Source organism: Theobroma umbraticum, unplaced genomic scaffold, assembly GCF_002168275.2.
Source record: "Theobroma umbraticum cultivar Fairchild unplaced genomic scaffold, ASM216827v3 scaffold_44.0, whole genome shotgun sequence".
Lineage (NCBI taxonomy): Eukaryota > Viridiplantae > Streptophyta > Magnoliopsida > Malvales > Malvaceae > Theobroma > Theobroma umbraticum.
Window position 1 is genome coordinate 7,043,386 of NW_018397255.1, and position 22,089 is coordinate 7,065,474.

General features: G+C 34.3%; 3 protein-coding genes across 4 annotated transcripts; 1 reads left to right on the top strand and 2 right to left on the bottom strand.

Annotated features, from left to right (window-relative positions):
• Window positions 1-428: 428 nt before the first annotated feature.
• Window positions 429-3,273, top strand: LOC110409712 (uncharacterized). Its single transcript, XM_021419149.1, has 2 exons — window positions 429-1,272; window positions 2,701-3,273. The coding sequence occupies exons 1-2, from the start codon at window positions 1,074-1,076 to the stop codon at window positions 3,018-3,020; spliced, it is 519 nt and encodes a 172-aa protein (XP_021274824.1). The 5' UTR covers window positions 429-1,073; the 3' UTR covers window positions 3,021-3,273.
• A 1,905-nt stretch (window positions 3,274-5,178) lies between these two features.
• LOC110408946 (Eukaryotic aspartyl protease family protein) lies at window positions 5,179-6,954 on the bottom strand. Its single transcript, XM_021418108.2, has one exon. It carries the CDS (start codon window positions 6,637-6,639, stop codon window positions 5,314-5,316), a length of 1,326 nt encoding a protein of 441 aa, XP_021273783.1. The 5' UTR covers window positions 6,640-6,954; the 3' UTR covers window positions 5,179-5,313.
• Window positions 6,955-9,328: 2,374 nt separating this feature from the next.
• Window positions 9,329-21,611, bottom strand: LOC110409224 (Leucine-rich repeat protein kinase family protein). Of its 2 annotated transcripts, none has more exons than XM_021418499.1 (11): window positions 21,494-21,611; window positions 19,177-19,332; window positions 17,766-17,898; window positions 17,433-17,504; window positions 15,643-15,786; window positions 15,371-15,436; window positions 14,507-14,577; window positions 14,282-14,425; window positions 11,705-12,046; window positions 10,943-11,337; window positions 9,329-9,798 (listed from the first exon to the last, which is right to left on the bottom strand). In XM_021418499.1, exons 1-11 carry the CDS (start codon window positions 21,504-21,506, stop codon window positions 9,487-9,489), a joined length of 1,848 nt encoding a protein of 615 aa, XP_021274174.1. In that variant the 5' UTR covers window positions 21,507-21,611; the 3' UTR covers window positions 9,329-9,486. The 2 variants fall into 2 exon arrangements, with proteins under 2 accessions (XP_021274174.1, XP_021274175.1); XM_021418500.2 differs by lacking the exon at window positions 21,494-21,611 and adding an exon at window positions 19,563-19,884.
• Window positions 21,612-22,089: the final 478 nt, after the last annotated feature.

Below are 22,089 nucleotides of genomic sequence, written 5' to 3' on the forward strand. Positions count from 1 at the left end.
ATGAAATTTGACATATATAAATATATAATCTTATATGATTACTTTTTAACTATTAGTTGGACCCTTAAGACTTAGCCACCCAAAATGCTGAAGAGAGTAAACCAATGAAAAATGCTACACAGTTGGAAAGACTTGCAACTTGGATCAAAAAGCTTACGCAAAAAGAAGAAACTTGTGCATGAAACTGAAAACAGGTACCTTAAATTAGGTGAAATGTAAGCTATTTACCAATCTTGTGAACCTAATCAAGTTGCAATTGGTAAAGTAAATTAAATTTGCCACTAGAATGCTTCAAGAATCCATTTTATTTGAAAAGCACGTTTCATCTAAATGTTTTGGGGTTGAGAGCAACCCTGCATTTTGCATATCAATCCAGGAATGGTGCTTACCTTTTCTGAATTGGAAGGGTTTAGGGGGAGGAGATGCCATTTGCCCTTTATCACTTACCATGGAAGAATGGTTGCAAAGTAATATTTCTTTGTTATTATCTATTCAAAATTGTTTTTGCTAGGATAAGTTAGAGTTAGAGTCTATCAACTAGAAATGATAGACATTCTATTAGAATAAGAAACTAGATAAAATTAAGTCTAAAATTTTTTTATCATGATAGATTTGTAAATGTGAAAAATTCTTAATAAAAAAATCAGAGTTTAAATTTACTTTAAAACTCTGTTTATTTTTTCCTTTTCTTTAATGTACACTTTAAACTTGTAATATAAAATTATAAACAGGATACTAAAGGAAATACAAAATGGAACAGAGAAGATTTTCAATTTATATTTTAGTTTTAAAGTTAAAACCTACTTATCCCTTGTGTCCCTCAGCCTCAATATATATTTTCAGTTGAATTTTTAGTTTTAGTTTTAATGTTTTTGATAGTATTAAGTAAGTAGTTAAACAAACTTACAACTCTTATTAGATTATGAGACTGTTAATATAGGGATCTGGGTCTTCGTTAATTTCCCAAAAAAAGAACCAATGTCTCCTCAAGTCTAAGACTGCAGTCTTTGACCTCAGATCTTGAAATGGTCTCAGTAAATCTGTGTTTTGTTGTAAGAGGAGAATTAATATAGATGGCTCATAGTTCAGAGCGAAAGTTTCGGTGTAAGGGTGTTTTAAGGTTTGCTTCTGCTTTTGTTTGTGTATGTCTGGTTGGTCACATTGTTGGTCCGACACTGTTCAATGGTTTGAAGGACAAGTCAACAGCTCGGGTGTCTTGTCCTCCTTGTTTTTGTAATTGCTCTTCCGAGGCACAGTCTGTATCACCACCAGGTTAGTCAGAGTTTTGCCCTCCACTCACTGTTTGAAAACTGAAACCTTTCAGGAATGGCTAGCCATTAATTTTCATGTGAAGCGTTTTCCTTTTCTGGTTTATATACGTCTACTCCTTGAAAAAATGGTATTGATTATGTGAGTTGCTATTTTTGGTGAGATTTGTTTTTATGCTCTGAGTTTGTATGCTTTTCCCGTGTTTCAATCTATCCCATAGGCTTGTGACTACATCGGGAAATGCTATTTCTACTTTTGTAAAGCATAAACATTGGCAGAATGATGGGATGAATTTGTTGCCATTAATTGAGGGGAAACTATATCAGTCTGTTGTCTGTTGAATAGGCATTGAGTATAGGCAGTCAGTTATCCGGTTTTATGGCATGTTAGGCTATAAATAACAATTAACCTGGTTAGTTAGATAATGCCTTATTTTCAAGTCAGGCAGCATTATGGGCTAGGCTTGGTATTATAGACTGCAGCATAGATCAAGGTTACAATCATTAACTGCTAGCTATTGGGACCGCTCTGCGCTGCAAAGTCATGACATTGGGAGTCCTTGATGTTGAAACATCCTTCTGATGAAGCCAATTCTCTAAGTTCAAATACTTTCTACTGTATGAAAATATTATCATTCTGCGTTTATTGCCCTGTTTCTTCTGGTTATATGGCCAGGGTAATGGTGGCTACTGTATTCTGTTTACCAACTGCAGATTGGTTATTAAATTTGCAATTGGAGCTAGTGTTGGCTTTCCCTTGAATTGATATCTCCAAGGAGAAATTTTGAATAGCCTCATAGGTATATGATTTAAGCTGCATTAGATCTTTGACTGAGAAATAATGCTGCTGTAGTGCATTTAATTTAGGAAATATCTTCAAAACCAGGGATGTAGATGAACATTTAACTCACACTTCAATTGAGTGACAATATTTTTCCCCAAGGCCCCCTTACTGGTGGGAACCCCTTTCATTCCCCCAGGTTTAATGAAAGCTGCTCTTTAATTTTCAAAAAAGAAAAAAATGTATCTTCATTATTCTTGCAGGATTACTCAAGAGCACATACTCTGGTCAGTGCATCTGCCTCAGCTTTAAGTTTTCTAGCTACTAGCATTCTTGCTCCGTACGTGGGGCGGGGTTTAGTAGATTTGAAGTCGGGGAAAATTTCACCCCAGAGCACTTGCTAGAACATTTCCATTGTTGCCATTAAACAGGACAGGTCAAAACAGAACTTCATCATAGTACCTCAAAACCCGATCTCCAGTCAAAATAGCTGTTCATGCAAGCCACATTATCAACTTTTCTTGTTGGAAATCCAGACTTAAACTCACTGCCTCATTGGAAATATTCGAAGTTGGGGATTGATAGTAACCGAATCCCATTCCTTTTATCCTAGTCTTTCTTTCTGTTCAAATGATTTTCTTCATTATGCAGATTGCGGTAAACATAATCCAGATGTAAAAGCAATTAAGAAGGATATCGTAGCTTTACTGTCAGAGGAGATTGCATTACAGAAGATTGTAAGCAATGAAACCTTGGAGCGCACCAGGGCACAAAGAAAGTATATGAAAAGAGCATCCTCATACTACCAGAAAATGGCAGAAAAGTGCTACGTAGGAGTAGAAACTTGTGAGGAAGGCAGGAAAAGGGCTGAATCAGAACTAGAAGAGGAGCGTAAGCTTACAGCCTTGTGGAAGAAACGGGCTCGTGAACTTGGGTCGAAAGATAGCAAAAGACTACATAATACTCCATAAGATATTCTTCCTCTTCCACTTGTATAAAATGTTGGAAAACTATGGCTTTATGTTGCATTGCCCAACGGGGTTTTAAGCCTCAAAAGGCGAGAGGTCCTGTTGAGTTCTTCAACTTGCCAAATCGTGTTGGCTAAATTGATTAACCTGAAGCAATTTGGGAGTTGATTGCTTTATAATTAGGCCTTGCCTTGCCTTGCAAATTGCAATGGTGGACTAGTGTTAGGTTAATGGTTGGTTTGTTGGACTAACCTGATTCTGGGTTTCAAATGTTCGGATGTATATAAATTTTGAACGTTTTATACAAATAAAAATAGTTTTGAACATTTTTTTTCTGTGTTTTTTTTCTTCCATTTTTTTGCTTTTTTAAAAATATTTTCTAATCAAAATATTATTAAGTATTACATATTTGTTCTATAAATCTATATTTTTAAAATAGAGTGAAAAAGATTTAAGTCTTTTAATAAAAGAAAAAGAAAGATAAGGGAGAAAAAAAAAGAACTATGAAAAATTTTATTATTGTATTTTTTTCACTTTTTTTGGGAAGTTTTAATTTCTTTTTAGAAAACTATCCAGTATAAAAACTTATTGATTTATACTTTTAAAATAAAAAATTAACACCTCTTGCAAAGTGGAGAGATTTTCCTAATTACATATATAATTAATTAATGATTAACATAAAGTTTTTGGTAGGCCACGTTCCGTCCTAGTGCACACTTATGTCTTCTTCTCATTGTTCTTTCTTTGCACATGTCTACCATTCCAAATAGATGAAAATGAAATCTTCTTAATTAATGCAATTATAATTGTTCTACATTATATAAAACAAAAAATTATTTAAAACAACAATTTTAAAAATACAATGAACAGAGATATTCTTTTACATCAATAAAAAATTTTACATATATATATATATATGTATATTCTCGTACTTTTATTTTGTTTCCTTGCCAAAAACCTAACTATGGCAGGCAAAATTGTGGTGGAAATGGTGGGAAGTGGATTGCGTATATATGTTGAAGTAATAATCACAGTTGAAAGTGTATTATTGCAATGATTGTGATTATTAGCAGAAGTGCATTCCATGATTTAAATGTCTTCATAGACAACAAGAGCTTTTATATTGCCATTAACCTCATGACAAGTACTGCAAGAAATTGCATCTAAAGGAAAACAAATCACATCAAAAGCTGTTCAAAGTAACAATTATTAAGCTACTAATTTAACTTAATTAAGTTCTAATTTTCTACTGAAAGCCCATAAATCAAAATAACTAAAAAGACCCATTTTCTTCTTCTTCTTTTTTTTTTCCTTTTTTTGCCTCAGCAACTGACATAAGGATTTGGAAGCTGGAAAAGAAGATAAAATAACTTAAAACTCAAGAGAAAAGGAGCTGATTTAATGGTGGAGCCATTAAATCATGAAATTTAAGTCACATCCAAAGTTTTTCAAGGTAGCAATTGATAAGCCACTGACTTAATCAAGGAGCAAAGTTTCGATTTTTAGATTGAAAAATGTAGAGAGAGAGAAGATTGAAGTGAAAAGAAGGAAAAATCAAAGCTAAAACAATCTCTTTAAGCTTCAACTCTCTAATTTCTTTCTTCAGTCAGATATAGAATGAATTGAGGAGAGATTATAGAATTAATTAATGCATAACATACTTGGAGATTATTCTAATATCGGTCATCCGATTCAATAAACAAATTATATGACAATGTCTTAATATGTGAAAATTTCAACTCACATTTTACATTTTGTTATCTAATTACTTATTTCTTTTATTATAAATAATATAAGAGTACTGTTACTATTATTTATATGAATTTTTTATCCTAATTAAGGTCGGATATGATTTTGGTTTTGTCCTTCACTCTCTCTGATTTCCCGAATAAAGAACAAATAGGGTGTAATAATTTTGTAAACATGTTTCAAATTGAGCTCACTTATAATGTTATAATTATTAATGACTTCCAACTTTGTTATTTATTAAGCTCACAATGCTAATAAAGGCCAATATCATAATTGCCCACCATTTACTGTACTGGTGTTTATCAATTATTAATGCCAAAAGATGTGCCTAATGTAGCTACTCCTTTGTTTTCCTTTCAAGCTCGTTTGTCATCTGGTCCTTAATTGATTTGATGGCTAATATAGGCAAATCTGTCAAGAGAAACATTATTGATTTTGTATTTAAAACATAGATCTACCATGTATGAAATTGTAACAATTAAATTCAAAAAAAAATGACAAATTAGTTAACACACAAACGAAAATGAAGGCCACGAAATAATTAAATTCATAACTTGTCGCATTGTGTATGTTGGAACGACAACGTTTCCTTCTCAAGATCATGAAGCACCAAAATGTTTTGCTGTTGAACGTTGCCAAAGATGGACATGCCACTAGAACTTCCCATTGCCAAGCAAAGCAATCCGGAGCTGGAGTCAGCAATCATATAATTCTCCCCTGGTAAGTCTAAATCTGCTCCCTCGAAATGGAATATCAACCTGGGTACGTCTACATCCGTCGAACCTGATGGCAAGGTGAAGCAAAGCTCGAGCCCGGTTGAACCCGAAGTGTCCTCGGAAAGCTTCATATGAGAGATGAATTCTTTTTTGACCACGTCGAAAGCACTTTCTTCTAGATACGTAATGGTTGTGCCAGAGTCTATGATTAAGCCGCCAGTGCCATCATCTTCGAGTGCGAAAGTGGATTTCTTGATAGGCAAGCGAGTGTCTCCCACGGTAATCCCTTGGAGTGAAAGATAGTAAAAAGATGGCTGTGTTGGGTTATGTATCAATGGGGTGGTCTTGATTGCTCCTAATGTGCTATTCACACTTGCCAGAGACCCCATCAAGAGTGTGCTTTTTTTGGTGTCATCAATGGACGTTAGGCAATAAGAGAACTTGCCTTGTTTTAGCTGCGAGACTAGCGACACGGGTCCACGACCAAGCCCCACCAGGCCCGCACCTTGTGTAAATCCATCTCCCTGGTTATCTCCTCCGCACCCGAATCCAATTTTTGGAACAGAAACCTTGCCGAATGTGAATGTTTCGACTGCCATGACCCCTTGCGTGGAGGAATAGTCGCCATACGAATAGAGATACTCACATCCATCACTGCAAGCTGATTGGGGAAGTGCTGAGCATAGGTCGCTGGAGCATGATAACTTGGAGAAACTAGAAGACTTTTTGGGGTCGAAGATCGGGGTAGGTTGATCAAAGCATTGAGAGCAAGGCTTGCACTGAGTCCATATTAAATCACTCCCCGTGTCCAGGATTGCAGAGTAACTCTCCGGTGGAGTCCCAATCGATAAGTCCATTAGGAACTCGCCATTCCCTGCAGTAATAGGCGCTTGAAGTTCAGATGCATCAGTTGCTGCCAAAACCATACCATTCAACCTCTGCAGCCTGTGATTCCCTCGCTTTAACCCGCGCTGGATTCGCTCCCATTTGGTTAAGTTCTTGCCTGAATCAACATGCCTGAGCGTTACCCTGAACCCGTTTTGGAGCCTCGGGTGCTCTAATGCTCGCCTCGACGTGGAAACTGCTGGCGAAACATACAACGCAACTATTACTACTGTTAGAAACGCCACGCATAGCAAAGAATATAGTGAAGCCATATGTAAATCTAATTGGAAAGAATCGAATTGGGAGATCAGATGTGAATCGAAGGCGGTTGGTGAGATGAAGCTTATATAGGATTCTAGAGTGGAAATGGTCTTTACATAACAATAACACACAGTAAAGGCATGTAACTTGATAAACAAAAATGGAGGAGTAGATGTAGGGGAAAACAGATAACGACTGTCGAATGGAGCTTAGAGGAGAAGATGTAGGCTAAAGTGGGAAAGTGAGACATGCCAACTTGTACATGGAGGTTGAGATATCACCGCAGCTGCGAAACAACAGGCCAAAGACTTTTCGTGGTGGTTGGGGATATTTGGGGGATCCAAAACAAACATATATGTAGCAATCTTTTTATGAGAAAGCAATTGTAAGCACATACGCTTTGCTTGAGCTCGTCTCTCAGGAGTTTGGTTAACTATCTTTGGACTGTACGATAACCTAAAACTAATAATATTCCTAGTCTCACTGACCAATTTGACAAACAATCATTACTTTAGATTTCATCTTATAATTAATTTTATAATTCCAAGAAGAATAAGTCTATTTCCTTTTACACATGTGAACGTTAACTATAAGTTCTAACTAGTAACATTAGGATTTTCCTTCTCAAAATTTGATCTTACTATAGTTGCAATGTCTGCTTGGAGTCAAATAAAGCACATGCATGTATGGACCAACCGGAGGTGAGGGTGGTTTCTATCGTTTATATATTATAATCCTTTTGGCGGAGTACCTTATGTTTCTAATGCAAATATTGCTCTTTGTATTGTTTTTAAGTGGCTTGTGTGTATCTGTCATGACTGGTTTAGAGAATTGGAAGGGTTTGTCGTTGGAGTGGTTGGTGGGCTAACTTTTTTACTAATTACGTATTGTTGGAACCAAGTTGGTTCGATGGTCCTAATTTAGTTAGGTGAGATAAATTGTTTACCTCCACTTTATTCACCTTTTTTTCTTGTATTTTTTTTGGTTTGGTTTGAAATAGCTAACATCGCATAAGCCGCGAATAAGTTTTAATGAGTATAATTTTCTAAAACATCTTATTAAAATTATTTACGTGTTATTATAAAAATCAAAGTCACTTATTTTATTTTGTAATTGAATTAATTAAAACGTGAAGATTTTCTTAAGAAATTTAAAATTTTAGAAAGGAACCTGTTTTCGTGTGCATTATTACGAGCCTAGGTTTGTTATAAAAATAATTTTAAAAATCCTTCCTTAGTGATAAAACTTTTTCACTTTTTTAGATAAGATTCAGATCACCCACAGACAGTGATCTAATCATTTTCAATGATTTAAAATCACTATCACATAAAATTCTTAAGTTGCTATTAAATATAATTTAATCACCATGAATAAATCACATAAATTATCTTATATCAAACATTGTGGTACGGGCTTGTCTTTTAAAAATAGAGTTAAGGAAGATTACCTAACGTAGTAGACAGATCGAAAATTAAGTACTAATTGTGTTAATATTATTTGTTAATTAGTAGTTAAAAAAGAAAAAGAGAACTATTAGTTAATTCCTAGTGCTTGTCTAACGCTAGGTTTTATGGATATTGTTATTCTTTCCGTTTCAAAAAATTTGTCCTCATTTAAATTTAATTGAATTTTTTAAAAAAAAAATTAACTTGAACATATTTTATATTAAATTTTTAAAAACTTTTTATATAAAATTTATATGTTCTTTTATTATTTTTAATATCACAAAATAAAAAATAAAAAAACCTTTTTCAATATAACAAAAATAAGAACATTTCCTTTTTTAATACTTTCTTACCATTAAACTTAGGGATGCGAACTATGTCAACTTGTCATGTCTAATAGTTTTAAGAAATAGACTACATTAAATCAAGAAGCAACATAACAAAATGTTTACTATGTCAATATGTCAACTTGTTACGTCATTACTATTATAAAATTTTTTCACAATATTAACATTTTCACTAAGTGAAAGAATGGCTTATTCTAATGGTAAGAAAGAATTAAAATCTTTTAATTTTAAATTAAAGTCTCATCATGAAGGAGCATTTATATTAATCCTTTGATTTATTCTTTGATTTTTTCGACTCTTTTACTCTATATAATAATAATACCGAACATATATTGATAATTATTTGATCATAATTGCACTTGTATATGTAATCTCATCGCTACAATGAATAAGAAATATAAATAGTAGATTTTTTTTTTTACTAGAAAAAGAAATAGAATTTCCATAACCAAATTGAAGAAATGGACTAAAGTAAATTGGTATGTTCGAGTGTGAGAAATAAGCCCAGATTTTATGAACCGGGCATTCATGAAGCCTATTTTACTCAAGTCTCGAGTAAAGACCATTATCCATTAGTGGCAACGGCCCAAGAGGCCCATTACCAATACTACCACACTGGTGGCATAAAGGCATCGGATCCTACAAATGAGGAGCAGAATATGCCTTGACAGTAGCTAGCTTAAAGGCTAGCACGATGACCTGTTCCTGTATTGATGGGAATCAGCAGCTGGTCCTAGTCATTGTCTCTTTCTTCCGCATCATCGTACTGATTTGACGGTCGGAGAGGGATCTGCCCGACATCCTGGGTCGCCCCCTTTTGTCTTGTATCGGATCCAAGGTAGCCGGCTTTCTGCTCATCCACACCTCAACAACTTAATATTTACATTTAGCATAGCAGGGCATAACTCTTTACAAGCAATAAATGTAGCATTGTAACAGATACCAAACCATATACTATGTGATACAACTTTAGATAATACTATGGTTTTCATTTTTCTTTCTGAGATTCAATGCACAAAAGCTGCTTGGGTTTGAGAGTTTAGCTCAAAAGTGATAGTGTGTGGGATTATCTGGCTCTGGACAACTGTATAGCTTCTTGGTCAACACTTGAATCTTCAGGCCAAATGAACTGGTGAGAGAAAAGCATGAATTCTTGATTCCTTGCTTGTTCAAGCTCCTCCCATTCAGCCCATCTCTCTGCTAGTCCTACTCCTTCTAGCATTTTGACCACTTCTGCCATTGTTGGGCGATCTTCGGGTGAGCTCTGTGTGCAGAGCAGTGCAACTCGTACAATAGTCTTCACTTCTTTAGGATCATAAATCTTCAAGTTTCGATCAACAATGTCATCAACCCTGTCTTCTCTCAGCAGCTTTTTGATCTGTTAATATCACATTTTCATCAGTCTAAAGATCCTCATGAAAGATACAATCAATAATATATATTAAGACAAATTAAACACGTGTGCACATATATATACATCCACCAACTAAAAGATTTTAAATAAAACAAAATAAAAAACTCAACAACAAAAAAAAAAAGAAAAGAAATGAAAGAGAAAGTAGAAGAAGTGTGGAGCTGCAAAGGCAGGCATGACAAGGAAAAAAATTAGGTTCCATAAGTCCTCAAGTGAGCTTGGTGTTTGACATTAGCAAAGCTAACAGCTCTTCAATGGAAGTCCCAAACTAGAAGATTTAGGCTTCCCCACCCCCACCCACTAAAAGAAGTTAGAAGTAAGAAGAAGTATAAGAAAAAGAAACAAAAATGAAAACATCGTACTTCATTATACTAACAGTTTCACCAAGGACACCATGATGCAACTTATGCTCAAAACCAGTCTAAAAATGAAAAAGATGGACATGTCAATAAATTCATAGAAGTTATTTCGTAATTTTTCTCCCTGGGCTCTTATCCAGGGTTTTCAGAACAAGTGCTAAACAATTTTTTCCACCAAACCAGACAAAGCCTGCAGCAGGGAGTCTTATGGCAATTTTTTAAGTATAAGCCAAGACATAGATTTGGCTCCCTACCACCGAATAAGGCATCTGAGAGTTTTATTTTGATATAATAGATCTTTGTCCGCGTATCCTTGGATGGATACGGTTGCAGACACAATTCTCTGTAAGTGCTTAGAGGGTTTTACATGACATACAGCAAACTTAGTTCCACAACAATGCTGGTTAAACTTATGTTATAGAGAGTAAGTATACTTTATAGTTCCCAGGTAAAGAGAAAATTCTCTTTCAAGCAAAAAACCAACAAGGAGTATTAGTTGATTCATTTTTCATTAGCAAATCAAGGGCAGGAATATGAGTTTCAGGTATTTAATCTCACAGAGAAAATGTTTTATGGGTAAAAAAAAGAGAAATACTGAACGTATGAAACAGATACAGAAACAAGGATAAAAACTAAACCGAAAATAAAAATCCAAGACTCCAAAGGTCACAATGCAAAATAGCAAATACCGCAGAGACCATATATTCATAAAAGATTTAGAAGAGGGTGCACCAATATAAAAATCTTACATGATCAAGTAGAAGAACATCCTCTTCCTCTTCTAGACGAGCAAAATCTATTGCACGCTGACCAGTAACAAGTTCCAGAAGCATTACACCATATCCAAAGACATCAGTTTTTACAGAAGATTGTCCTGTGGACAAATATTCTGGGGCGATATGACCCATGGTACCACGCACTTGAGTGGTAACATGAGTCAACTTAGTATCAACAAGCTTTGCCAGCCCAAAATCTCCAAGAACGGCTTCAAAATTTTCATCTAGAAGGATGTTTGCAGCTTTTAAATCACGATGTATTATCTTTGGATTGCAATGCTCATGTAGATACTCCAAACCATGGGCAGCACCAAAAGCTACACGTTTCCTCATTGGCCAGTCCAAGCCTTTCTCACCGGGTTTTAAATCTATAGCAAATTTCAGATGTAAAATATTGTTTAAATGATCTATGACTGCCACAATTATGACTAGACATTTCCAATATTTTTGTTAGCTTCTTCCTTTCTTTTACTTTTTCATGATAGAATATTAATAGGTAGGCTAAAGGATTCTGAACATCATCTTCCACCATCACTTCCTATAAATTGCATTTCTTTTCACCTTTACATGGTATAATATTTATTTTTAAGATCATAGGCACCATTTTTACACCATGACATGTTATGAAATATAATTTTCTTCTCCATTTAAAACACAAACTTAATTAGAATAAAGTAAAAACAAACGTGCATTATACACCAGCAAAAGTTACTGCAAATCCTATAGGACATGTACCTCTTAGTTGATACGCCACACTTAAATTTTGCATGAAAGGATAAACAAGAATCCTTTCAGATGATGTCGTGCAGAATCCAATCAACCGTAGAAGATTCTTATGAACAGCAACACTTTTAAGCTCAACTTCCCTCTGGAATGCAGCTTCTCCACCAGGACTACAATAATCTGCAAGGCGTTTCACAGCAACCTTAGTGTTGTCAGAGAGGACACCTTTATAAACTTTTCCAAACCCTCCTTGTCCAATTATGTTGCATTCACTGAAATTGTCAGTTGCAAGTTTGATCTCACGCCATGAGAATCGCCTAAGTTGGCTAAAGGAAATTTTGCAGTCTTCTTCACCTAAAATTAAATATTGAAAGTGTTAATCTGTTTCACATGGAAACTTAAAAAAAAAAAAGATTTTAGCAGGATTCTTATAAGGTGCACAACGAGAAATAACAAGCATAAATTTGATATCTACCCCAATAACTTTGACTTGTATCATGGGATGCCTGAAGAAAATTATGGAATGATATAGAAAATAATGGATGGATTAAATATAATGATTCATTTACAAGAATTATTGTTTATTGTTTCTCTGTTTCATCAATCTAAGATTGATTAAAAGATGGCGCTTGCAACAACGGGTAATCACTCAAGAATGTGAATGGAGATCAATATCAGTGAGGCACAAGTCTCTAAAGTAAGAGTTAGGAGGCACATTTAGATGGTGGAATTTGCGGGTCTCCATACTACCTGCATTAAATCTGGCATAACTTGACCAAAAGATAAAATATTGCTTATATAGGTGGAAAGAGGAAGTAGAAGTGAATAGTGACCCTGTGGAAGTTGCAGAGAATAAGCGTGAAGTCCAGTTCTACTGATGCGAGTGACAATTTGGTCCATGCATGTTGGTGAGAAGGAAATCAGAAAAAAAAAAATGAAAGGTTATAAATTCCACTAGATCAGGGAAGGGCAAAACTAACCCCAGATACAAACATATTTATGTTTTTGATATAGTTTGTGAGCAAAACTAGGGTGATGAGGCATCTTACCAAACAACAGATGAGGTCGGTCAGCAGTCACTCAAAAAGAAGCAGATAAGTCTCTTTTTATTTGGATGGGTAGAGTAATCACGATGAAGTTTGAACTTATACCATGTTCAATGCACATGAGGAAAGGGAAAGAACAAGTCATTAGGATTCTCTACTGGACTAGGGAAGGGTTCAACGAAATTGCGTATGATTGGAACAATTCCTTCACGGTAAGAGTACTGCAGTCAATAGAAAATATGGCAGAGCAACAACATAGAGATTGTACTCACAAAACACAGGGAGCAATGTTTGCTTTCCTATCCGAAGGCCCAAGGATTGGTGAGCAGGGATAGTGACTACAGAAAATAATTCTAGAGCACTTCAACTGAGATATATTGAGGAGAAGTTTGAACATGGTCTCTTATATGTTGGTATAAAGAAGGGTATTTTAAGAGCGAGCAAAAGAAGATATGCAGTGATTCTTCTTAGAGTAAGCAAGGTTCTGTCAAGCCTAAACTTGGTTTCCATTCTTGAAAGAGAGGACATGGAACAGAACAGGGGTGGAGGGTGCCCCTTTTAGCAGAGCTTGGTAACGGTTGATAGAAACTCATAAGCTTGAGGTGCTTTTGTATTGGAACAAAAGCATTTAAGTTTTCTCGTTCATCTTCTCCATCACAAAGTAATGGTTTTGATTAGAATAGTTTAGTTAGCTTTTGATCAATTAAGATTTTTCTTTTGAACATTTCCTTTTACCTTCTAGCATCTTTTAGAAGGAAAAATCAAGCAACAAAAGCAACTAACTTAAGTAGTAGTATTAACTGCTTATTTTCTCTTTCTGAATATTCCACCTAACTTCATACACGATGACACTTACAGAGTGATCAATAGTTGCGTGGTTGCTAGTCTAAATTCATTATGAGGATTAGTAGATCACTCAATGTGTTTGACCTTGATGGTTGGGTCTAGGGCATGGCACATGTCCTTCCATATTTTATATGAATATTCAAGAGTAGAGAATATATGTTCTTCATCTCACGCACCCATGCTTTTGCAGTTTTGAGGCTATCTAAAACATGCTAATAACATCCCACTACTCTTTGAAACTATTAACGTCCAACAATTCTTGCATATTGGTCATGATTTCATTCATGTTAGGAACTTCTAGATCAGCAAACCTTTTCTTTTGTTCAATTTTTATCCAGCACATGTATGTTTGCATTAGCATACCCAAGTAGTAGCCATTAGTTAAGTTTTGTGAAGTTTGAAATTTCACAACCAAAGGCATAAGGAAGCTAAGTATTCCATCTATCACTTTTAACTCATTAATTCAAGGCTTCAAATGTTCTAAGTATATATTATGTGAAAAACACCCATTCTAATGAAAAGCGGCTGCATGGCTTACTAACCCTAAAAACAGAGGAACTGCTTTTTGAAAATGGGAAAAGACCATGAAATTGGAGTTTGTTAGGTTGAAATGGCATATTTTATGTATATTGTTCTTGCAAACTAAGATTAAGCCAAAATATATATTGGGGAAGAAAGAGAAAAGAAACAAAATTACCTGCAACATCAACGAAAACATCACGCCTAAGTTTGTGGACTTGATTAAACCGGTAAACAAAGAAAGTACCAAGTGATAGAAGTATGAGAGCAACACAACTTGAGGAGGTTATAACGATTTTAATTTTGGACCTGCTGGTTGAAACTGCCCAAACATCACAAGTTCAAGCACACATATAACACATATATCAAATGGATATGGAAAAAAAACTGATCTAGAGCAAACCTGGCAACGTAGGGGTTGAAACACAAGGTTGCTCCAAGCTTGAGCCGCAAGCAAGATGTGTTCCTGTAAAGCTGACAAAATAACACTGTCAATAGGAATAAGCAGCAATTGCGAGTTATGTAATGTGAAGCTATAACCTAAGTGTTAAGGCTAGGTCCCCAGCAGGTTTCAGGGACATAAAGATCATCCGAATGGTGATCAAGAACCATCTCTCTCACTTGCACCTCAGCTAGATGACAAGCTGAGCCCCATTAATATACCTCACCAACGAATCTCTCCCTCATAGAAATATGGGTGCCCGTCACACGCACCTCAGGGTCTATATCCTCTCTCATACTCAAAAGATTATCTCTCACATACTTTCTCCCTACTTCTACATTATGCTGACTTAAACATCAGAGTGCGGACGCCGGGGAAAGCCATGGTGCCCACTCATGGTGGTTTGATTTTGCAGGAGAAGTGGTCCACCCTGAGAAGCCGATCCCCATTGATCCCAGCACCAAAACTAACCAACACAAGAAATACCAAAACGTCTGATCTGATTGACACTTTGCATCGATAAGCAATGCAGAAACCAATAAATTTCAAATATACTTGCTGTCTAGATGCTTATAAGAATTCGAATCAGGTTAATCTCAGTTATTAAAAGACTAACAACTAAAGTATAGTTAAATATGTATAATTTTTCTTAGTAAATTAATAAACATAAATATTTTAAATATACTAAATCAGCACTAGTGTCACTATGGATTAATGTTAATATTTTCTTACCAGAAAATTTTTCCAATTTTAGGAGGCCAAAATAGCACTATACTATAATAGTTACTAAAATTTAAAGGAGATGGAATTTCTTATGAAGTTTACTTGAATGTTGGAACCGAAAACAATTGCATTGGAATTCTTCCAGTTAAATTGTTGGATGAAAGGTCCCTGTCAAATAAAAAGATTCATGAGTATGACTTCTGAAGTCAATTTAGCATATAAGATTAGCAAATCTTCTTCTCAAAAATTTGTCTAACCTAGAGAAAAGCGATTATAAAAGTGACAAAAGTAGACCTAGTATTCTCCACATTACTTGTGAGAGAGGAAAAAAAAACAAAAAACAAAATTTGACAAGAAGAATATAGCAGTCTTACAGATACTTTAAATTGGATAGTTGACCCCAATTTGCTGGTATAGAACCACTGAATTTATTATTTGCAAGATTCAGAGTTTCTAGGTGTACCATATCACCAAGGAAATCAGGCAACGAACCGGATAGATCATTGTTTTGCAAATCCCTGCAAAAGTAGACTAATGTTTTCAAGACTCATTCACCACCATTGAAAAATAAATAAAATTTCCACTAAACTAAGTGTTATTACATTATGGCATGAGAAACAAGCATATCATAAAAGAATTCATTCTCTAAAAGGCACATCTAGTAACATTCAGTTCTCAACAAAAGCACCTGCCATGCAAATTGAAGTGCATATACCATCAAAATTTTGTTGTTTCTTCCAGTCTACATAAACCAAATCACACATAAAGTGGCTTTTACCCAACTTTACCAAATTACTTATGATTCTGAATAACATCTCAAAAACTGAAAACCCATGACATCCTGCATCAGAAATATAAATCACGAAAGATTCTGACCAACTAAAAAGTATGTTCCATTTCTAATATGCAAGTAGCACTAAAAGACAGAAAAATGTCTCCTGTGATATAGTTAATAATAGGTTGAAATGATAATTAATATTGCAGAACTAGAAAGCAAGCAACTTTTCTTCACAAATAACAAGTTTCACTAAAAGACACAGGAAGAGAGGTTTGCAGCTTTAATGAATTATATTCAATAGATGCCTAAATAAGCAGGCATGCACACAGGCACATACACACACAGAAAGAAGAAACCCACAAATTAAGTAACCTTAGTATAAAGTGGAAAAAAAAAAAAAGAGAAAAAGAAAGGATAAAAGATTGCCAGAAGCTTGGATTACTCTTTCTAACTATATGTTCTTAACAGCAAAACACTAAGATGTCTATCCCCAACAAGCTCCAGAGCAACTATGAAGTAACATCTCCTTATCAAATGACTGATACCCCAATCTCTATCCCTCTTCAATAGGCCGGGAACTTCAAAAGACCATTTAGTATAATCCAATGAATGTCAAAAGGAGTAATATTTGATGGAACATTACTCCTAATAAAGTAAGCAACAAAAAGGAAGTGGTCCACTGCTGCCGCATCCTTGTTACACCAGCTGAATCAGGTAGCTCCCTTATATCAACTCACTTGCAGAGCTTTAAAAGGTATATTAAACATAAATGATTCAGTACCAATAATCCTCCAACATGCCATCCTAATCATGAAGTCAAGAACTAGACAAGCAACAAAAGATAACCTTCTACCGAAAATCTCAGCTACTACAAATCAAAGCCAAGAAATAAAAAAAAGGTTTAACCCTTAATTTGCAGCATTCACAAATGGTCCCTCATCAGCTCAACCCTGCCCCACTTGCTAGCGTTACCCTTTGACATGCAGAAAATGTAAAGAGATTACCAATTACTTATGGTCTTTATCATGCAACCTACATGTCCAACAGTAATATACACACTTCCCCAATTATTCATATTTTAAATTTCCAAAACCACATAACTGACATACAACCCACAGTATGTATACATATATATGCATACACACAAATGCTTATCTGTGTTGTAAACACACACACAACACATAAATATTTGTAAATATATGTATGTATATGTTGCGTGGTGTGTTTTTGTGTTATTAATATAGAATTATACACTTTTCTCTTTCCATTGCCAAGATGTATCTGCATAATACAATACTATCCAACTTGCATCAACCTTTTTCTCATATGCAACAGATTTAATGAGTGCTGATGAAGTCAGCACCATCATGCAACAAGATAACTTACAAGTTAACCAGAAACTTCAGTTTGGTAATTGAATGTGAAAGAGTTCCTGAAAATCCATATGAAGCCAGGTCCCTGCAAATTATATCAGAGGTTATTATAAAATTAAAAAAATGAAGAAATGGACTTAGCTTAAGTGGTGATGTAAATAGGGTCCAGGTAGAGATCCTAGTGTGAGTTGTAGAACTCCATATTATACCAAAAAGTAAATGGAATCAGAGTTAAAGCAATGTCAATCAAATAAAATCAGTAAGAGTAATACAACCATTGACAAATAAGAAGGTCTTTCATAAAAAGTAACCATAATTCAATTACCATTAAAACAGATAGACTTACAAGGATACGACATTTCCATCCCTACAGGTGACATGAGACCAGCCAAAGCATGGACTGGTATAATGATCATTCCAATCAGTTATTTGACCTCTGGAATCATTGAGAACCTTGAGAAAACCTGTCAAAGCTTCTCCTGAACATTTGAAGAAATATAAGCCCAGTCATTAAACATGAAAAAAAAACTAGCCAGCCAATAATAAGCAGCAGCAAGAAATAGATACTATAATCTGTTTTGAAATTAGCCAAAAGAAAAAGGAGAACTGGAATTTTGAATGTTTTCCTATGCCCATAAATCTGTGATTGTTGACTAATTCAGACCAAGGCTCTTGGAACAACTATTGGCAATTAGATCAAATTGTAACATGTTAAATAAAATATGGGGATGTAATTGCGCTGCTGTTGACAGCATTCATTAAGGCAAACTGTTCTTATTCTCTATGAATTTTTGTAAATAAGGATAGAAATAATCCTTTTATGTGTATGGTACCCTATGTGTATAATATGAATGTGAAAAAAACTGAAGATAATAGTAATTCTTCTAATATCAAGCCTAAAAGGTACTACGACAAGAAATATGGTTCTTAATTGACAAGAATTGGTCCCTTATGTTTTCAATCCATCACCTGTATTGGTTTTTAGTGGCCTGTGTTCAGTTTAATTATGATACATAAATTTCAAACTGTAGGAGTTTCTTCATAGTGAATTTCCTACCAGTAGGAAACTAGTAAGATCATAAATATTTGATAATAAATCACTTTAATTTAACAAACAGTTTAAATTATCGGCAAAAAACAATCTACATCAATAGGAAATGTTGCCGTACCAATCAGATACTTTAAATAATAGATATCAAAATTTTCTGTAACCCTCTCTTTCTCTTCTCTCACTTATGCAAATTACTAACTATTTGACTTATCCGTTTCTCATTACAATAGCTAACTATTTAATTGATATCAAAGCAAAACATTTTAAGGTCATTCCAACCAGTTCTCAGTCACTTCAGACTCATAACTTTCAGTCACAACTAATGTAGAGTCAATCAGAAGATCAAACAAATCAAGAGGGAAAGTATCAAGGACAATAATGATGTAAATATGGAAGCATTCAAACTGAATTGTAGTGATTAATAATCATTGTCACTCTTTGCCATATCCTTTCTCTGTGCATAGGTAATATATAAGCTCATTCCAGAACTGACATCATTCAGGCTAATAGCAATAAAACTTTCTTCTATCACCAAATGCATAATCATATTAATTTAAGCGGGAAACACACTAAAACGCATTGGATGCCACACAAGCCAAAGATCTCAACAGAATGGCATAGGGGAAAATTTAGACTGCCACATTACCGAGATCACAAACATAACAAATTCAAATTGCCAAATAGGCGAAAGTTAGAGTTACCATACCCTCAACATCAGGCTCATTGGATGAATAACTGATTCTTACGAAAAGGACAATGAGCCAGATTGTCATAAGCTTTAGAGGATGCCATTTGGGAAAAGCTTGAAAATTACAAGTTCCTTTATTCTCCAAGGGAGATGGACCAAGCAACCTCTGCACATCTATTAAAATAGCAGGAAAAAGGAAATTTTTCACTTTAGACCAACTTACAAAGAAGATAAGTTACTTTCTGTCGCACATATAGGAAAAACTAGTGTCAGAAACCAAAGGATAGAGCAACATTTCTCTTGCAAACAAGTGGAGATAGAGGCATGTCAAAGTCATGGCACGATGCACTTTCAGCAGGAAATTCCATATTAAAATAACTAGTTGAGTTGTCTCCATTTCTTACCAACTCAACTCCTCTCCCCTTCTTTTAGTGCCACCTTATTGTAATAAAAGTCGTTGCACTCTAAATGGCAACATGGCTACAGTAAGGATCAATTCACATTGTACAAAGGATACAGCCAAAAACACCTGTGACTTCTGACTTAATGACTCAAGTACATCTCACATACGGCAGATTTCTGAAAGTACACCTGCCTAGCGTTTGTGGTTGGCCAGGGTTAGAAATTTTGGGATTTTAGGGTTTAGGTTTTTAAAATCATTTCTAGTTCGATTCAATGAAATTTGATTTCAGAAGAGGGCTGACATTGAAGGAAAAGTATGCTGGAAATTCTGGGTAGCAAGAAGATTTAGTGTTTAATGGTGGTGTTCAAAAGGTATAGTTTCTTTTTGAAAAAATTAAAAATGCTTTTTAGTTAACGAGAATTGCCAAGAAAATAAAATATGGAAAGTATTAAAAGATTTAATGCCGGAGAAATTGAATGGCAAAAGATGTCAAACGGGGAATTGGAATATTAGGATACATATAAATACATCTTTGGTCTGGTATTTTTAAAAAAAATTCTTAAATTATTTATAAAAATTTAAATAAATTTTAATTTTGTTATTATATTCAATCACATTATTCTACAAAAATTACAACTATGATAAGGTAGGTCAACATGTTAGTGTGACATGTTAACATGTCTAAATGGATAATGACATGACAAAATGATATAAATATATGACATTTTCACTTTTCATATCAATTTTATATAAATATCATTTCAACGTCATATAAATATAAAATAATAAATATTATTTTATGATAATTAATTAACTATTAATCATAATAACTTATTTAACTTAAAGTAAAAGTTAAAAATTTTATTAAAATTTTAAAAAAATATATACTTATTTGAATTTATATGAATAAATCAAAAAAAAATTTCAAACATCATGCTTGGATATTTTACTCTATTTTTTACATTAAAAATTTTGGGAGCATGTAAGTTAAGTTGCATCTGTCAGGACTAATAATATTACGATTAGTAATCAATAACATTCGAGTAAATTTCATGGATAATAACTAAATTTTTACATTTTTGCTCTCTTAACCAAATTTCAATTCATCTCAATTTGATCACTAAACTTTTTAAATATATCAATATAATTATCTTAATAGATCGTGTTAAAATAAATGATGATATAGTGATCCTTCAAGCAGTCATGCCATTTATAAAAATTATTAAAAAAATTTTTATCTTCTTATTTTTCTTTTTTCCTTTCATTATTTTCGTAGATTTCTCATTTTAACAATACTAGAAAATTAAAAAAAATAGAAGAGTTATAAAAATTGAAATGAAATTTTTAAATAACGTAATTGTTTAAATCAGTATAATATTATATTAATTATTATTCTATCATTTATTTGGATGACATTACTTACGGTGATCACGTTTGGTATATTAAGGAATTAAAGTTTAGCGAACAAAATGAACAAAAACGTAAAACTTTAATATTTATCCATGAAATTTACGGGATGAAACAGGAATCTACTAACCATTTACAGCGACATCGGTGCCTACCAACATTAGCAAAACGTGGCGCTGGTCTTTTACTCTACTTTAACTTTTGCTTAAGGCTTATCCCAAAATTTTGTAGTCTACTTTTTACCTACTTTACACTCCTCTCCCTTGGAGCTAAACACATGAAGGGTTGGTTGCCAGAATGTGTATGCTCGAATAAAACAGTGGAAGAAAGCAGCAAAATACATCACACAGTTGATAAAAACCAGAATCAGTATTCAGACATCCGACCCAGATATATATATATATATATTTACATGCATCATCATCATCACCATCACCTTAAGGGATTATAAATAGTCGTACCTGCTTTAAAAGCACAAAGAAAAGAAAAAGAGAGAAGAGAAGAGATGAAGATAAAAGAGCATACCTGACTTAGCCATGGGTGCTTCGGCAAAACCAGGAAACCATGGGAAAGAAAGGGAAAAAAAAAGTGCACAAGATGACAAGAAAGAAGAAGTCGAATAGATATCAGGACACAATGGGTACAAACAATAACCAAGATCATGTGAAATGAGTGATGTTTTCAGTGCAGGGTCCCACCAAGCATTTGATTCCATATAAATAAACAAATAAAAGAAGGAAAGAAATTCTGACAAGTGACAAGAGCTCACCCCAATCAAGAGGCACAGATATCCAATATATATGGCATAGTATTAGAATATATTTACATAATATGTCTGAGTCCATGTTTTGGGAATTGGAATGGAGGTGGGAGGTGGGAGGTGGGATGAGAATGAGAATCCCACTACTTAATGGGTCTCACTGCTTTATAATGTTATTAAAGTAGTAATAATCGGTATCCACATCTCCACTTCCTCCTTGCTTGTATTTTTTATTGATGATATAAAGTCGAAAGCTGTAGCGTACAATATCTCAGTCGAGTTGAGGGACAGAAGTTTCCACGGACATCATTAGATGTTCCTGTTTTCCATGACAACAACATTCCCCACGCCCCGACCACTA

Coding starts and splice junctions, on each gene's coding strand:
- LOC110409712 (XM_021419149.1), top strand. CDS start 1,074: ATGGCTCATAGTTCAGAGCGAAAGTTTCGGTGTAAGGGTGTTTTAAGG. Junction 1,273..2,700: donor ACAGTCTGTATCACCACCAG/GTTAGTCAGAGT, acceptor TTCATTATGCAG/ATTGCGGTAAACATAATCCA.
- LOC110408946 (XM_021418108.2), bottom strand. CDS start 6,639: ATGGCTTCACTATATTCTTTGCTATGCGTGGCGTTTCTAACAGTAGTA.
- LOC110409224 (XM_021418499.1), bottom strand. Junction 14,578..15,370: donor TTTTCGGTTCCAACATTCAA/GTAAACTTCATA, acceptor TTATTTTGTCAG/CTTTACAGGAACACATCTTG. Junction 14,426..14,506: donor TTCAACCCCTACGTTGCCAG/GTTTGCTCTAGA, acceptor ATGTTTGGGCAG/TTTCAACCAGCAGGTCCAAA.